This window comes from Myotis daubentonii, chromosome 1 (assembly GCF_963259705.1).
Source record: "Myotis daubentonii chromosome 1, mMyoDau2.1, whole genome shotgun sequence".
NCBI lineage: Eukaryota > Metazoa > Chordata > Mammalia > Chiroptera > Vespertilionidae > Myotis > Myotis daubentonii.
The window spans coordinates 165,979,028-165,994,448 of NC_081840.1; the positions used below are offsets into that span (position 1 = coordinate 165,979,028).

The window sequence follows — 15,421 nt, forward strand, 5'->3', positions numbered from 1 at the left end:
GTTCTGCTACCTTGTTCTCTTTCACAGTATCTTGGCTATTCCTGGTGTTTGGGGTTTTGGTTAGAACTTCATTGAGTCTACAGACCAAGATGGGTAGATATAACATCATTAGAGCACTGAGGTTTCCAATCTATGAAAATGATATAGCTTCCCATTTATTTAGATCTTCTCTAATTTCTCTTGATGATTTCCTATAGTTTTCTGCCAGAGATCTTAAACATTTACTAGTCTATTCTTAAAGCATTTAATATTTTATACTATGGTAAAAACATATTTTTAAAAATGCATTTCCTATTTTCTTTGCTGGTACACAATACCATGTTTTGATCTTTTCATTTGTTTTGGCTAGCAATCTAATTTTGATTAATTTTTAAAAATTGATCTATGAATTCTTTTGGATTTCTGACATAAACCATATAATCTATAAATATTGTTTTATTTATATCTCCTATATATTTTCTTTCTTATTCTACTGTACTGGACAGTTCCTACAATAATGACTAGAAATAGGAATGATCCTTTTTATTCCCAATTTGAAAGGAAATGCTTTTGTTTCATCATCATATTGTTTTCTGTAGGCTTGTGGTATAAATCCTTTTCATTCTCTTCTAATGCTGATTTGCAAAGTTTTTAAAAATCATGAATGCATGAGAGAATGAGTGGGGGGGGGAGGATGGGGGTTAATTGGAGGGAATGAGGACACAGTTGTAATTCCTTAATAAAGAATTTAAAGATTTTAAAAAAAAATCATGAATGCACAGTTAATTGTATCAAATGCTTTTCTTAATCTAAGAAGATCATATTTCTCCCCTTTAATAATGTTTAATGTAATAAAATATATTGATTACATTTTCACTATTAAACTGTTTTGCATTTTCAGAGTAAGTCCCATTTGCTTTGAGGATAAATTTTAAATATATTACTGGGCTTCATTTACTAAAATTTTAAGGGGAAATTTGGATTTATGTTCATGGTGAAACTGGCTTTAATTTTCATTCTTGTATTATCTACTTGGTATAAAGATTACAGTAGTCTCAAAATAAATTGGTGAGTATATCTGCTTTTCTTATTCTCTGGAAAAATTTAAGATTACTCAGTTTTTCTATTCTTGTGTCATCCATACTTTAAAACGTATTGGCATCAAACTTGTTCATAACATCATCTTAATAATTTCTCTAAGATTAGTAGTAAGATCTCTTTTTACATTTCTTGATTTTCATTATGTGTCTCTCTTTTTTTTCTGATTAACTTACGAGGGATTTACAAGTTTTATTAATTTACTTCAGACTCAACTTTGATGACTTATATGCTTGTATTCATTATGTATTTTCTATCTTACCAATTTCAGCTCTGTTCCTTTCTATGTTATTTGGCTTCATTGGTTTCCTTCCCTCTAAATTTCTGAAATGAATACTAAGCTCATTGCTCTTACTTTTTCCTTTTCTAATATATTCATTTAAAGCAAAAAAAATTCCCTCTAAGTATGGCTTTACCTACATCACATAAGATTTGAGATAGTCTTTTCAATTTCATTACAGAAAATTTCCTAATTTCCATCATGATTCTTCTTTGACCTCCTAAATATTAGCAGTGTATTTTTAAATATATAAACAGGAATTCCTAGTTATATTTTTATTACTAGACAACCCACTTAAGTCAGAGAACATACTCTGCAAGACTGCAATCCTTTGAATTTGTTGAAACTTGTTTCATGACTATGTTTTAAAATGTTTCATGTGTAGTTGAAAAGAAAGGATTCTGTAGTTGGGTACAGTGTTCTGAAATATGTCTATTAAGCCAATTTCTTAATCATGTTGTTCAAATATTCTATATCCTTATTGTTTTTCTTTTCTTTCTAGACTTCCTTTCGATCTTTCAGTTCGCTAAAAATCTTTCCATAAATTCTTCCATTAATTTGATAATTACAGATGGTTTTAAAAAATTATTTTAGCAGGCACATTAAAAGTTGAAATCTTTGAATAATCAGAGTCTACTGGTCCTTTCTACTGGTCTTTTTCTCCATTCTTGCACCAATACCACACCATCCTTTAATTAATACAAGGGTCTTTAACACCTTTCTCTTCCTTCAATATTTATGTTTATTTTCTGATATATATTAAATTATTTTTATTATTTTATAAAATCAATGTTCATGAAATTTATCTACTTACTAGTTTTTTGCTCTTTATTCTCCTGTGCATCTAGAACCTTCCTTCTGGAAGCATTTTCCTCTCAGAAACACCCATTACAATTTCCTTTAGTGATTATATAGTGGTGGTGAACTTTCTGTTTTTTCATCTGAAAATAACTTTATTTTGCCTTCAATTTTGAAGGGTATTTCACTGAGTTTAGAATTATAAGCTGACATTTTTTTTTTCAGTGCATAGAAGTTGTTGTTTCACTGTCAGCTGGTTTTCATTGTTGCTATTAAGAAGTTAGCTGTCAGTTGAATAGTTGCCCTTTTAAAATAAGCTATTTTTTTCCTGGCTACTTTTAGATTTTGTCATTGTTTTTTTCTATAATTCAATATGATGGTAAATTTATTTTTATCATGTTTTAGATTCATTTGGCTTCTTGAATTTTTTGAAATTCTCTACCAAAATTTCTTTAAATACATCCTCTGATCTCTACCTTCCTCCCACCTTTTTGGGAATTCCCAGAAATGTATATGAGAGCTGTTTATTTATCCTCTGTACCTCTTATTCTGTTTTATGCATATTGGTTCTTTTCTTTCTGGACTTCCTTTCAATCTATCTTCACTAGTTCCCCAAATCAACTACATTTAATCTGTCATTTCCAACCATTAATTTGGGTTGTATTTTTCAATACCGGAATTTCCAATTTTTTTTTCTTTCAAATTTGTCATGTCATGTTTTAGAGTTTTCAGTTTCCTTCTAAAATTTTCAAGCTTGCTTTGAATATCATAAGCATACCTGTTTTGAGTCAATGTCTAATAATTTCAATATCTGGAGATTTGTTGCTGCTGCCTGTTCTTAGTGCTGGTTCTTGCTTATAATGTCTTGTCTCCACATGTGTCTGGTCCTCTTTGATTATATGCTAGACACTGTATTTGAAAAATTATTCATATGGAATGGTTTATTTATTCTGGATCACTCTTATTCCTAAGGTGTATTCCTTAAGATTTTTTTTTTCCCCCCAAACACATGAGTAGTTTACCAGTGTCTACACTGTTGACAGGCCTAGAGCTCCAACTTTCATCCCCTTTGCTCTGCAAGGGTACAAAAGTGGGTTTCAGGCTCTCAGCTGCCTTTTTCAGATCAGCATAAGAATTTGTAAGCTACAGAACCATCTTTGCCAAGACTTACAAGTTGAACAAACTTGGACAGTAGCTTTGGCCAATGTAGATACAATTATGAAGTAGATAATGTAGCTGAAGTTAGAGATATCCAAATTCAAACTTGCATCATTAATAAATCAATTAAATAGCTAGCAATTAAATAATGTTAGAAAAAGATGGAAAAGGCCTACATGATAAAAAAAAAATAATCAAGAGATGCATTTATTTTCTCACCATTTTCTGCCAAAGGAGCAAGAACTTCAAAAATCATTTCCCTCTTATCATGTTCTATTTGTTTCTTGAACAGTTTTACCATCTCTTCAGCAATGTTTGTACTGGCAAACTGTTCTTTACTGGACTCTGTTAAAAAAAAAAAAAAAAAAAAGGAAAATTTATGGTAAGCAAATAAAATTAAACCCAGAAATTGTTTGTTTCCTATTATTTCCAATACTTGGTCATTGTATACCATTACTGATAAACATTCTTCAAATACAGGAATAATCAAATCCACTTTCTAATGCCCCTGAAAAGAAAAAATGTCTAAGGCTTTAAAGAAAATGTTCTAACCCAATTATGGTCAAGACTATAAAAATGTTCACTAGCATGACATAGCAACAATAAAATTACTAAGTTTTAAATTCAGTTTCAAGGTTTTGTCTAAGAAAAAGTACTCAGAACAGACTGAACTTTGTGTGGTTGAATTAAAGGTGACTTATCTTTATATCATTAAAGTGGTGTGAGTTTTCACTAATCCTGATATGCCTACTGCTAAAAGCCAATCAATTCTTCACATGTATCTGGGGTCCCCTTCATTCTTGTCTCTTTCACATATCCAACCTCTCCTCCATTCTAGAACCTCACATAAAAAAGCAATATAAAAAAAATAAACACCTTCCCTCTACTCCACTTTTCTTCAAATACCATCCATCTGTGTTCACTTTCACAAACAAGTTAATAGCATTGTTTAAGATAAACTCTCTCTACTTTCTTAACTCACATGCATTAATTCTTAAACTCACTTCAAGCCAGTTTTGGGTCCACACCTACTCTCTGCAGTGTCCTTTGCTTGTTCCCTCCAGACCTCTATAAATTCCAGCTCCTTGGGATATGATCCTTTGCTTTCTTAACTTTTTGGTCCATTCTTTTACCCTAGGCCAGGGGTCGGCAAACTCATTAGTCAACAGAGCCAAATATCAACAGTACAATGATTGAAATTTCTTTTGAGAGCCAAATTATTTAAACTTAAACTATATAGGTAGGTACATTGTTATTAACTTAATTAGGGTACTCCTAAGGCTTAGGAAGAGCCACACTCAAGGGGCCAAAGAGCTGCATGTGGCTCGTGAGCCGCAGTTTGCCAACCACTGCCCTAGGCAATCTAACTTTTTTCCATTGTATTAACAGTCTTTGAATGTTGCTAATTACAGAATCATATCTCTCTACCCCTCTTCTGGATTCCAGGCTACTTATTTAACTGACCATTTGACATCTCTACTTAAATATCTTTAGCATTCAAACTCAATATCTAAAGTGGACTTTTGATATTACCCTGATTTCTGTTCTTCCTCCAGACTTAACATGGTAAATGAATACTCTACCTACTCATCTATGTAGGTAAAAACTTGGGAGCCACTGATGACTTATCATCATTCAATTCTACATCCAATGGATTACCAAGGTCTGCCAATCTGCCTCCAAAATACAACTGAAATCCATTTCCATTTCTCTCCAATTCTCTTCTAATTTAGTTTGCTGTATCAGATATCCTATTAATTTATCTAGAAGTTTCTCTCAAAAAAATTCTGAACAAATTCAATCTACACTGGTTACTCTCTGTTTGTGGAATACAGCGAACATCCTGGAATTTTTTTATTGAGTTTCTATTATGAAAGATGAAGCATCAGCTTTCTTTTTCGCCCCTGTCTAAACCACATACCTCCATATTCTTAATGTAATTATAATGTAATTTTGGTTATATCAATTACTAGTGCTTTAATAATATGCTATTTCATTTCCCCTGCAATTATTGTTTTCTAATTTGCTTACTTTTCTAAATTCTTATCATTAATTTAACTCTAAACTCTCCATCAGTGTCTAATCATCTCTTATTGAGCCCATTCACTTTAGGCATTCGGTCAATTTCATGTCCTATATGAATTTCCCCAACCCTGATGCCAGCAGCCTTCTGATTTGTTCCAATCTGGACTGGTTGCTCTTTGAACACAGACCATTTGGGGTTCTCATGTCACCATACTACCAGGAATTTCTGTTTTCTATTCGATCTCTTGTATCCAGATTCCTATGTTGTCTTCTTTCGTAACTTAAATACCTTGTAACGGTGGAACACATCTTACAGCAGTTTCCAGAGGAAAGTTATGAAGTATATAAATTTTCTGAGATGTTCATGTTTGACAATATCTTTATTATAACTCCATTTTCTTCTGGCTGCCAGTGTTGTTTTGAGATAATTGATGGGTACAGATTCACATACAGTGCCTGTAAGATGTTCTCTTTTCTCCATTATCCTAAAACTTCTCATTGATATGCTATGGTCTGGGCCTATTTTCATCTATTAAGCAAGGAATCTGACAGACCCTCCTAATTTAGAAAATTATGTACTTTAGTTTTATGAGAGTATAATATCCCATACTCATACTACCAGGAATGTGATATGAACTTGATACTTAGTTGTGTCAATAAAAATAATACTACATGATTTGTTAACTCATGGGCTCCAGTAAGGCCACTGAAAAGAGAAAAAGTATTCTGAGGCATACATGCTCTACTTTGGTGGTGATGTATAACCTAGCTACATGGGCACAAGACTCATGATATAAACTCTAAAAATCTTAGAAAATAAAGAAAAAAAAATGGGGTAAGAGCAGTAACAGCTGGGAACAGAGTATGAAACTGGGCTGAACTAAATTGGTGCATATCCATTTTTTACTATAGACCAGGGAAATTTAGGTGGTCTATATAACTTCCCAAACAACTTCTGGTACCTTAACACAGGCAATTCATTTTAAATGTTGTTTGTTCCATTACAGATTTTACGGTATCAGGGATTATAACACAATTTGTTTTATTTCTATAAACTATACTGAACACAAACTCTCACATTCCATTTTAATAATGGAAAATAATAACTTGTGAAAAGTAAATGAATGTTCTTTCATTCTTAGTCTTACTTAATAATGGAAATAATGAGATAGTATAAGAAAAAAAAACAGAGGGGAGAAGAAAGATTCACAAATACCAGCAGGTTACCCACTGAAAAAGAATGACTTTTAAAATTAACTGTGATAATCTCTATTCTCTTAACTTTTTAAAGCGAAAGTAAAGTACTAAAATCAAGGTTTTAGTAAGTAGTATGTTAGGACATAAACTTTCAGTTAGAAAATCCAAGTTTAGAGTTCTGGTGCTTCTGTTTATCTATAATAATAAAAGCATAATATGCTAATTAGACCAAACAGCCAAAAACCTTCCAGATGTCATTCTGGACAAAGCCGCAGCAGCAGAGGCCAAGGCAGAGGCAGTTAGAGAGGCGAATAGGCAGGCAGGCGAGCAGTTAGGAGTGATCAGGCAGGCATTCAGAGCAGTTAGGGGCAATCAGGAAGGCAAGCAAGCAGTTAGGGGCAATGAGACAGGCAGGCGAGCAGCTCTGGGCAATGAGGCAGGCATGCAGAGTGGTAAGGGGTGATCAGACAGGCAAGAAGGTGATCGGTTAGGAGCCAGCAGTCTTGGATTGTGAGAGGGATGTCCAAGGGGTCCTGGATTGCAAGAGGGTGCAGGCTGGGCTGAAGTGCCCCCCACCCCCGTGCACGAATTTCATGTACCAGGCCTCTAGTTTAATTATAAAATGGGGATAAATACTAGATTTATTTTTTGTTCTAGCTATTATATTTATCTATGACAAAACATTTGGTTTCATTGTCTCCAGAATAAATAATTTATGAACATAGTTGGGCAGTAAATTCAGACGAGGAGTTATAACTTTCTATCATGGGAAGGAAGGAGAAAAGAGTACTATACATGATATAGAGAAAAATAAAACAAAGAAAAGAGATCGGAGTGCTGGGGTCATTAGTCCTCTTCTCTGCTATGACTGGACTATTTCCAGCATTGGTCTGTTTTTGCCTGTCTTCTGATTTTCAAGGAGTTCTCATAATTTTTCTATTCCATTACAAATATATTCTTTTGAAAAAGTGTCCTACCATTTTTAAGGACTTTGTAAAAAGAGGAAGGATGGACCACAATCTGATAGATTCCTTTTCATATGAAAATGTAGGGAGAACCAAGATGGCGGCATAGGTTAACGCCGGAGTTTGCTGCTTTGAACAACTACTTCAAAAGTAAAACTAAAAGATGGAAGGGACATCACCCAGAACCACAGGAACGCTGGCTGAGTGGAAGTCCTACAACTAGGAGGAAAGAGAAACGCATACGGACACTCAGAGGAGGCGCAGTGCTGAAGTCAAATTCTGAGGTGCGGAGTGCGCGGAGCGGGCTGGCGGCGGAGGGCGCGGTTGTTGTTTTCAATCGGGAGGGAGTCGCAGACTCTGAGCTCCAGATACAGGCGAGTCTTTAGGGACCCAGACTCAAACGGGAGAAGCGGGACTGTCTGGCTTCGGTCAGAGCGAGTGCAGCTTTCTCTCCCAGCTTTGCAGCGGGTGCTGGGACTCAGAGAGGCAGAGCCCCTGGGGACAGGACTGAGAGCCGCCATAACTGCTCTCTCCGGCCCACCCTGTTGATCCTGTGCGACCCGCCCTACCCAAGCCCTGCACAGAGGCATTTGCTGGATAGCCTCAGGCAAAGGCTAAATTAGCACCTCCCTAGAGGACAGAAGTTCTCTCACTGCTGACACAGCTGATTCTCATAGCCACTTGGCCTGGAGGTCAAACCCTCCCTGGTATTAGCTACAACAATCAAGGTTTAACTATAAGACTGCGAAGAAAGACCACTAGGGGGTGCACCAAGGAAGCATAACAAAATGTGGAGACAAAGAAGCAGGACAAAATTGTCAAAGGAAGATACAGAGTTCAGAACCACACTTTTAAGGTCTCTCAAGAACTGTTTAGAAGCCGCCGATAAACTTAATGAGATCTACAAGAAAACTAATGAGACCCTCGATGTTATATTGGGGAACCAACTAGAAATTAAGCATACACGGACTGAAATAACGAATATTATACAGACTCCCAACAGCAGACCAGAGGAGCGCAAGAATCAAGTCAATGATTTGAAATGCGAGGAAGCAAAAAACACCCAACGGGAAAAGCAAAATGAAAAAGAATCCAAAAATGCGAGGATAGTGTAAGGAGCCTCTGGGACAGCTTCAAGCGTAACAACATCAGAATTATAGGGGTGCCAGAAGATGAGAGAGACCAAGATATTGAAAACCTATTTGAAGAAATAATGACAGAAAACTTCCCCCACCTGGTGAAAGAAATGGACTTACAGGTCCAAGAAGCGCGGAGAACCCCAAACAAAAGGAATCCAAAGAGGACCACACCAAGACACATCATAATTAAAATGCCAAGAGCAAAAGACAAAGAGAGAATCTTAAAAGCAGCAAGAGAAAGAAACCGAGTTACCTACAAGGGAATACCCATATGACTGTCAGCTGATTTCTCAACAGAAACTTTGCAGGCCAGAAGGGAGTGGCAAGAAATATTCAAAGTGATGAATACCAAGAACCTACAACCAAGATTACTTTATCCAGCAAAGCTATCATTCAGAATTGAAGGTCAGATAAAGAGCTTCACAGATAAGGAAAAGCTAAAGGAGTTCATCACCACCAAACCAGTATTATATGAAATGCTGAAAGGTATCCTTTAAGAAGAGGAAGAGGAAGAAAAAGGTAAAGATACAAATTATGAACAACAAATATGCATCTATCAACAAGTGAATCTAAGAATCAAGTGAATAAATAATCTGATGAACAGAATGAACTGGTGATTATAATAGAATCAGGGACATAGAAAGGGAATGGACTGACTATTCTTGGGGGGGAAAGGGGTGTGGGAGATGTGGGAAGAGACTGGACAAAAATCGTGCACCTATGGATGAGGACAGTGGGTGGGGAGTGAGGGCGGAGGGTGGGGCGGGAACTGGGAGGAGGGGAGTTATGGGGGGGAAAAAAGAGGAACAAATGTAATAATCTGAACAATAAAGATTTAATTTAAAAAAAAAAGAAAGAAACATAAAATTCTAAAGTTGTTGCCCTAAAAAAAAAAAAAAAAAGAAAATGTAATAAATTATGAAGTCCTTTCTTTTTGCCCAAGAAATACAATTACTTGATTTTAAGATGATCACTCATGTAAACATACTGAAGTCAAGGGAGATCATTTTAAATGTTCAGCTCTATAAAATAATATAACACTTAAACCTCAATGTATGAAACAATTAGGAAAGCAAAATAGCTCTCAATTTTAAATAATACAATTATAAGATATAATTGGATCTACATTTCTTTAACATTGAAGCAAATATCTGTAATGCTTCAAAGAAATAAACTAATCTCAATGGATTTCCATGTTGTTAATAATTAAAGAGAAATTAAGTACATTAATAAGTTGATTACATTAGTGGTTCATGAACAAGACTTACCAAGTTCGGCTAAGTTGCCAAATGCTATGAGACACATTTCTGTAAGAGCTGCATTTTGGTAGTGGATGCCCAGTAATGTCACTAAGGTAGGAATAACACCCATATTGATAAGCTGGGCCTGAAGGGAATCTGCAAAATCAAACAAAAGAAGTGTTTTTGTACCAAATGGACATCAGTAAGGAGAAAATTACCTCTTATTCTCTTTATTGCAAACTCAATACTATTTCAATGACAGTAAAACAAGATTAAGTCCATTCATATAATTGTATTGAAAATTTAAAGACATTAGTTCAGAAGAATTGAGTCTTGAATCTTTTCAATAATTAAAAGAAATTTAGAAATAAAAATAATTGAAGTAATATGTCAAACATTAGTTGTTGTTGTTTTTTGTTTTTGTTTTTTAAGAAAAAAACAGGCTCTTATACCTTTACAAAGTAGGCTTTAAAGATGTATAAGTGAATAAACATTACCATTGTTTTTTAAATAAAAAGGTTAGACTGAGTAACATTTGCATTACAGGAAATCAGAGTATATAAAAAGCATTTTAAAAAGCAAGTTTTAATAAAGATGAAGAGAGAAGACAATTAGAATCACTTAATAAAGAATAAAAAGTATAAACGTAATTCACAAAAATTTTTGTTTAATTGCAGCAGAGCATTCTTCAATGACTACTAGGATGAAAAGTAGTTTCAACAAGGAAAGAAAGGGTTACTTAAAATATTTTTCTTCTCAAATTGGTATTTAATAATAGTAACAATCAGCAAAGAAAGGAAAATTTAGCTTGAGAGGTGAAGAGAATAAGAATGAGGTCAGTATGGCTTTGCCATCACTGCTTATCTTCATATTCTAAGAAACTAACTGGATTTAAAGTACTTAATATGACTTGGACTTCCACAATGCTTCTTCATTAACAACAGAATACCTGTAACAAAGTTGAAAGTAAATAAACCAAAATGCCAACCCAAAGTACTGAATAAGATAAGAAGACATAAACACTCACATGTCTATGCAAAACATAAAGTTACTGTTAATAAGTGGTTCATCCAAAGATACGGGATATTATCAATTTTTTTCTTTAAAAAGTATGTGCCATTTTCAAGCTAATAATTTTCTCCAAATTCTAGTAAGTTACCTACTGGGAATCTAAAGATAAAAATCTGTTTTTTACAATACAAATTTTCCTCATAGCATGCTTCCCTTGACAGAGCTTGCCTACTAATCTCTATATAATTTTTAACCTACAGATAAGGAGGTAGTTGAGTGATTACCAGAAAAGAACATAAAGACAGGGTTGAGCTGTATCACATGCCAGTTGATTATTCACCTGGTGGTCTATACAGTTAATTTTTCCTGCTGTTAGAAAGTATGAAGAGATAGCCAACAGAGGCTGATGGCCCTGAAAACTGATGAGTGGATAATTACGAATATTCTCTCATTCAGTTGTGGAAACCTATCTATACTAGAAAGGGGCCTATTACCAAAACAAGAATCAGAAACAGGCCTGAGGAAAAAAACGGAAGTTTACATTTTGAGTTCAAATAGTCTAAAACAATTTCAAATTTTGCAATAGAATTATGAAGACTGTTCTAAAAAGACACAAATAATATATTCAACTAAATGATTTGTTTTTAGGCTTTTGATGTTCAATATTTTTCCTAACTATACAATTCAGCAATTAATAAATGATTCACAATATGCATCTTACAGGCAAATTACTTATGTTATAGGATACAGTATTACACCTATACTAGAGGCTCGGTGCACAGAGAAGCTTTCCAAGTTAGAAATTACGTGGATTACTTACCAGTAGATAGAGTTCCTTATTATTGAGTCACCTGCAGATTCTTGTTCTTTAGCAGTATTTTAAACTTTCAATTATTTATTTAGTCATTTTGACTACCTCTTCAAATACCGCAGAGCTGCTGAATCATTAAATTTCAAGTATGTAAGCGTGAGCACTAGCGCATGCATTGAGTGTGAGTCAAACTCCACTATGTATCTGCACATATGTAGGCATCACACACCCCCTCAGTACTGTTGGTACAAACTATAAAAATCCCACAGTCCAGGGACATCAGAAGCATAACAAATTTTACAAAGGAGATAACTCAACAGGAGAATGCCACTTAGAAGATGATGTTAATGGTCTCCTAACTTGGCATCTCTACAACTTTCTTTGACCACTTTTACAATATTACGAATTTTGGTTCCAGAAAAAAGAGTGGACAAAAAGTTAAGAAATGTTTCAGAGTTTCATACAATCTTTGGCATACAAATTGGAGCAATAATATTTGAAACTGTGATAGATCAGGAAAAAAACGTAGCTTATCACAATGGCACATGGTGTGAATCGCCATAATTCAAGAAAATCATGTTGCTTCATGAAAACATATTTTACTACTACCCAGGAGCAAATTAATTGTATACTCACATACAATAAACCACACACAGGTATGAAGAGAAAAATGTATAGTTATCCAATGGAGAGACTCATTTTAGAGCACTTGGCTGCTTTCTTTAATATCTAATTCTATGATGCTAACTAAAACAAAATTTATGCTCAAATAACTCTCAAGTCTGTTCATATCAACTGCAAGCAAGGAGACTTGGATAATAAAGGCCCAGAAGAAGAAGAAAAAAGCATTTAACAGGGTGATACAAATTTTCTCAAGATAAGCAGGCATCCTAGGACATGGTTCTCAAAATAGAAGCCCCAAAACCCTTCAAGGATCACAAAGTCAAAACTACTTTCATAAATTTACCAAAGTTTTATTTGCCTTTTTCACTGTATTGACATTTGCAATGATGGTGAAAACACATTGGTAGGTAAAACTGCTGGGGCTTTAGTATGAACGCAGTCAGTGACACCAAATTGTATTAGTAGTCATTATATTCTTCACCATCACACACAGTAAAATAAATGTTATGTTTATTTAGCATTTTTAAATTCTGAAGCTATTTTTCATAAAAATGTTATTTATGTTAACATATAGTGGGGTTTTATTATTTTAAAAATACTAAATAATTTTTAAAATGTCTCTATTTTCATTTCTAATACAGTAAAATATTAATAGATATTACTCATGTAATGAGTACATGAGTATATATACATATGTATATATAAACAAAAGATCTTTGAAGTCTTCAAGTAATTAAGTGTCTAAAAGAGTCCTGATATCAAATGTTTAAGAACCACTGCTAAAGAATTTTCTAATTTTTATAGGAGATAGACCAAAACAAAAACAAACAAACAAACAAACCCAGGAGATTCTGAAATTCAATGATGTGTTTGGCATATGTGATAATAAAAAAATAAAAAACATACTAGAAATTCTAGATTTTGGTGTTCAGATATTTTGAGCAAAATTACATTAATTAAGCACCTGAACATCTCATTTTGCTTACTTGAGTAGAAACTCTACTTAAGCCTAGGAGAATATTCCATGACTGAGTCTGTTTGCCTATTTCAGTTACAACTTAGTATACTAGCAATAAATATTTGGGGGGAGAAAGCTAAATAGGAGTCCTGTATGTGTGGAATAAATTAGTATTAATTCTTTTCACTAGAAGCAAATGATTATGTTTAATCATTTTTTTAATTGCCCAGAGATGTTGTGAATGTACTTCAAAGGATAGTACTGACATTAATGCTATCATAATGGTATCAGGATAACTTTTAAGTCAAAGACTAAGTGGAAGAAATTCTTAGTACCAGAAACACTTCACATCTCTAAATACATTTGAGAGAGTAAGTGAAATAATGCATGACTGAGACTTTCTGCATCCCTCAACGAATATCGGCAACTCCAGTGGAATGTTTATTCAGAGCTCAATAAACACAATTCACAAAAACAAAACCCAGGCCCATACATAGCACACAGTTATGTGTGACAGTCTTTAGACAGCAGAACATCATAAACATCTGAAGACATTTTAAAATTGCTCCTGACACACATCACAGACAAATACTGACCAAAATACAGAATCACACAATTACATAATATCAGGGTGACACAGGCCCTACATGATCTATGGGGAGGAAGAGGAAGAAAGGCACTGAGAGGGTGCAATACAGATGCATATACAAAGAGATATAAGGCAATCAATGCATGCGCTGGTGTGAACACTTACCTACCTACATTTGAATTTCAATGGTTCCAAGTTCTTCAGGTCACACTCATGGAAACTCCAAAGAATGGAGATCTGGAGAGAAGATCTCAAGTTGAAGAACCTTTTCCCCCTGAGTTTTAAGTTTAATGTTTAAAAACAAATGTATAGACAGACTATAGGTCCAGAAAAGTATGCCAAGTAACTCAGCTGATGTTGATCAGTTACTAAATAGAAAAAGTTCCTTAAGATTATAACATGTTTATCTCATTCCTAAGAAAAGGCTCTTACAATGTTATAAAACTATTAACGTTTATTGGTAAATATGACTTAATGAATAATGAAACTTAAAATGACACACCATTCAAAAAACACAATTTCCACATTAGTATGTACATATGGTATGTATATTATTCATAGTATAAGAGTATCCTATTTACAGGTTTACATAAAAACCCATCTACAGTTAAATGAATTATATACATTTAACAAGCAAAAACAAGCAAATATAAAACTTGATGTGATGTTCTAATACAAATTGGCTAAAAACCATTGCAGCATAATAAAGACTGAGTAAAAAGCCCTTAACTAATGGCATAGTTTTATTTCCAAGAAAAGATAAATTAGAAATTATATATCTGTGAAGTAAAACTTAGGAGTTTAAGTTAAGCAAGTTACACCTCCACTATAACACTAAAAATAAACTGACTTAACTACAGCTACTGAGAGGATGGTTCACATTTAAAAACACAAGTGCAGGCACAAGTAAAAACTTCCTTTTCAGTTAGTTATTACTGAGTATCTTTTTGTTGATTGATAAGGAATGTAAAGAGCTGTTATTCTAGTGTTGAGCATATAAAACTAAAAATATTTATGTGATTAAAATTAACTTCAAAATCAATTCTTTTAAAAGCCCTCTTTATATAAAACATGCATTATGGGTTTTGCACCAAGATTATCTCAGTAATGTAAGCCCCAGGTTATACATTTTAATGACAGAAATTTCAAAGGAAATAAAGAGAATCAAGATTCATTAGTATTAAGAATACAAGGGCCCTAACCGTTTTGGCTCAGTGGATAGAGCGTCGGCCTGCGGATTGAAAGGCCCCGGGTTCGATTCCAGCCGGGGGCATGTGCCTTGGTTGCGGGCCCATCCCCAGTGGGAGGTGTGCAGGAGGCAGCTGACCGATGTTTCTCTCTCATCGATGTTTCTGACTCTCTATCCCTCTCCTTTCCTCTCTGTGAAAAATCAATAAAATACATTTTAAAAAAATACAAGGGGCTTAAAATAATACTTTTACACATTTTTTTACTTTCTAAAAGTTAACAATAAAATGTGGAAAAGCTAATTGAGAAGTTTTTTTCTGGGTTCTGAAAATAAGAGTCTCTACAGAGCAAAATTTCCCT

At 34.1% G+C, this 15,421-nt stretch overlaps 1 protein-coding gene across 7 annotated transcripts in view; it reads right to left on the bottom strand.

The window, feature by feature from the left end:
• RAP1GDS1 (Rap1 GTPase-GDP dissociation stimulator 1) overlaps window positions 1-15,421 on the bottom strand; it is a 144,412-nt gene that overhangs the window by 33,595 nt on the left and 95,396 nt on the right. For all 7 annotated transcript variants that reach the window (XR_009448690.1, XM_059665013.1, XM_059665043.1 and 4 more), the window contains 2 exons: window positions 9,908-10,036; window positions 3,533-3,658 (listed from right to left, as the gene is read on the bottom strand). Coding sequence is in view for 6 of the 7 variants with exons in the window: in XM_059665013.1 (XP_059520996.1) it covers window positions 3,533-3,658; window positions 9,908-10,036 (255 nt within the window). In the remaining variant the exon portion in view is untranslated. The remainder of the gene's footprint in view (window positions 1-3,532; window positions 3,659-9,907; window positions 10,037-15,421) is intronic.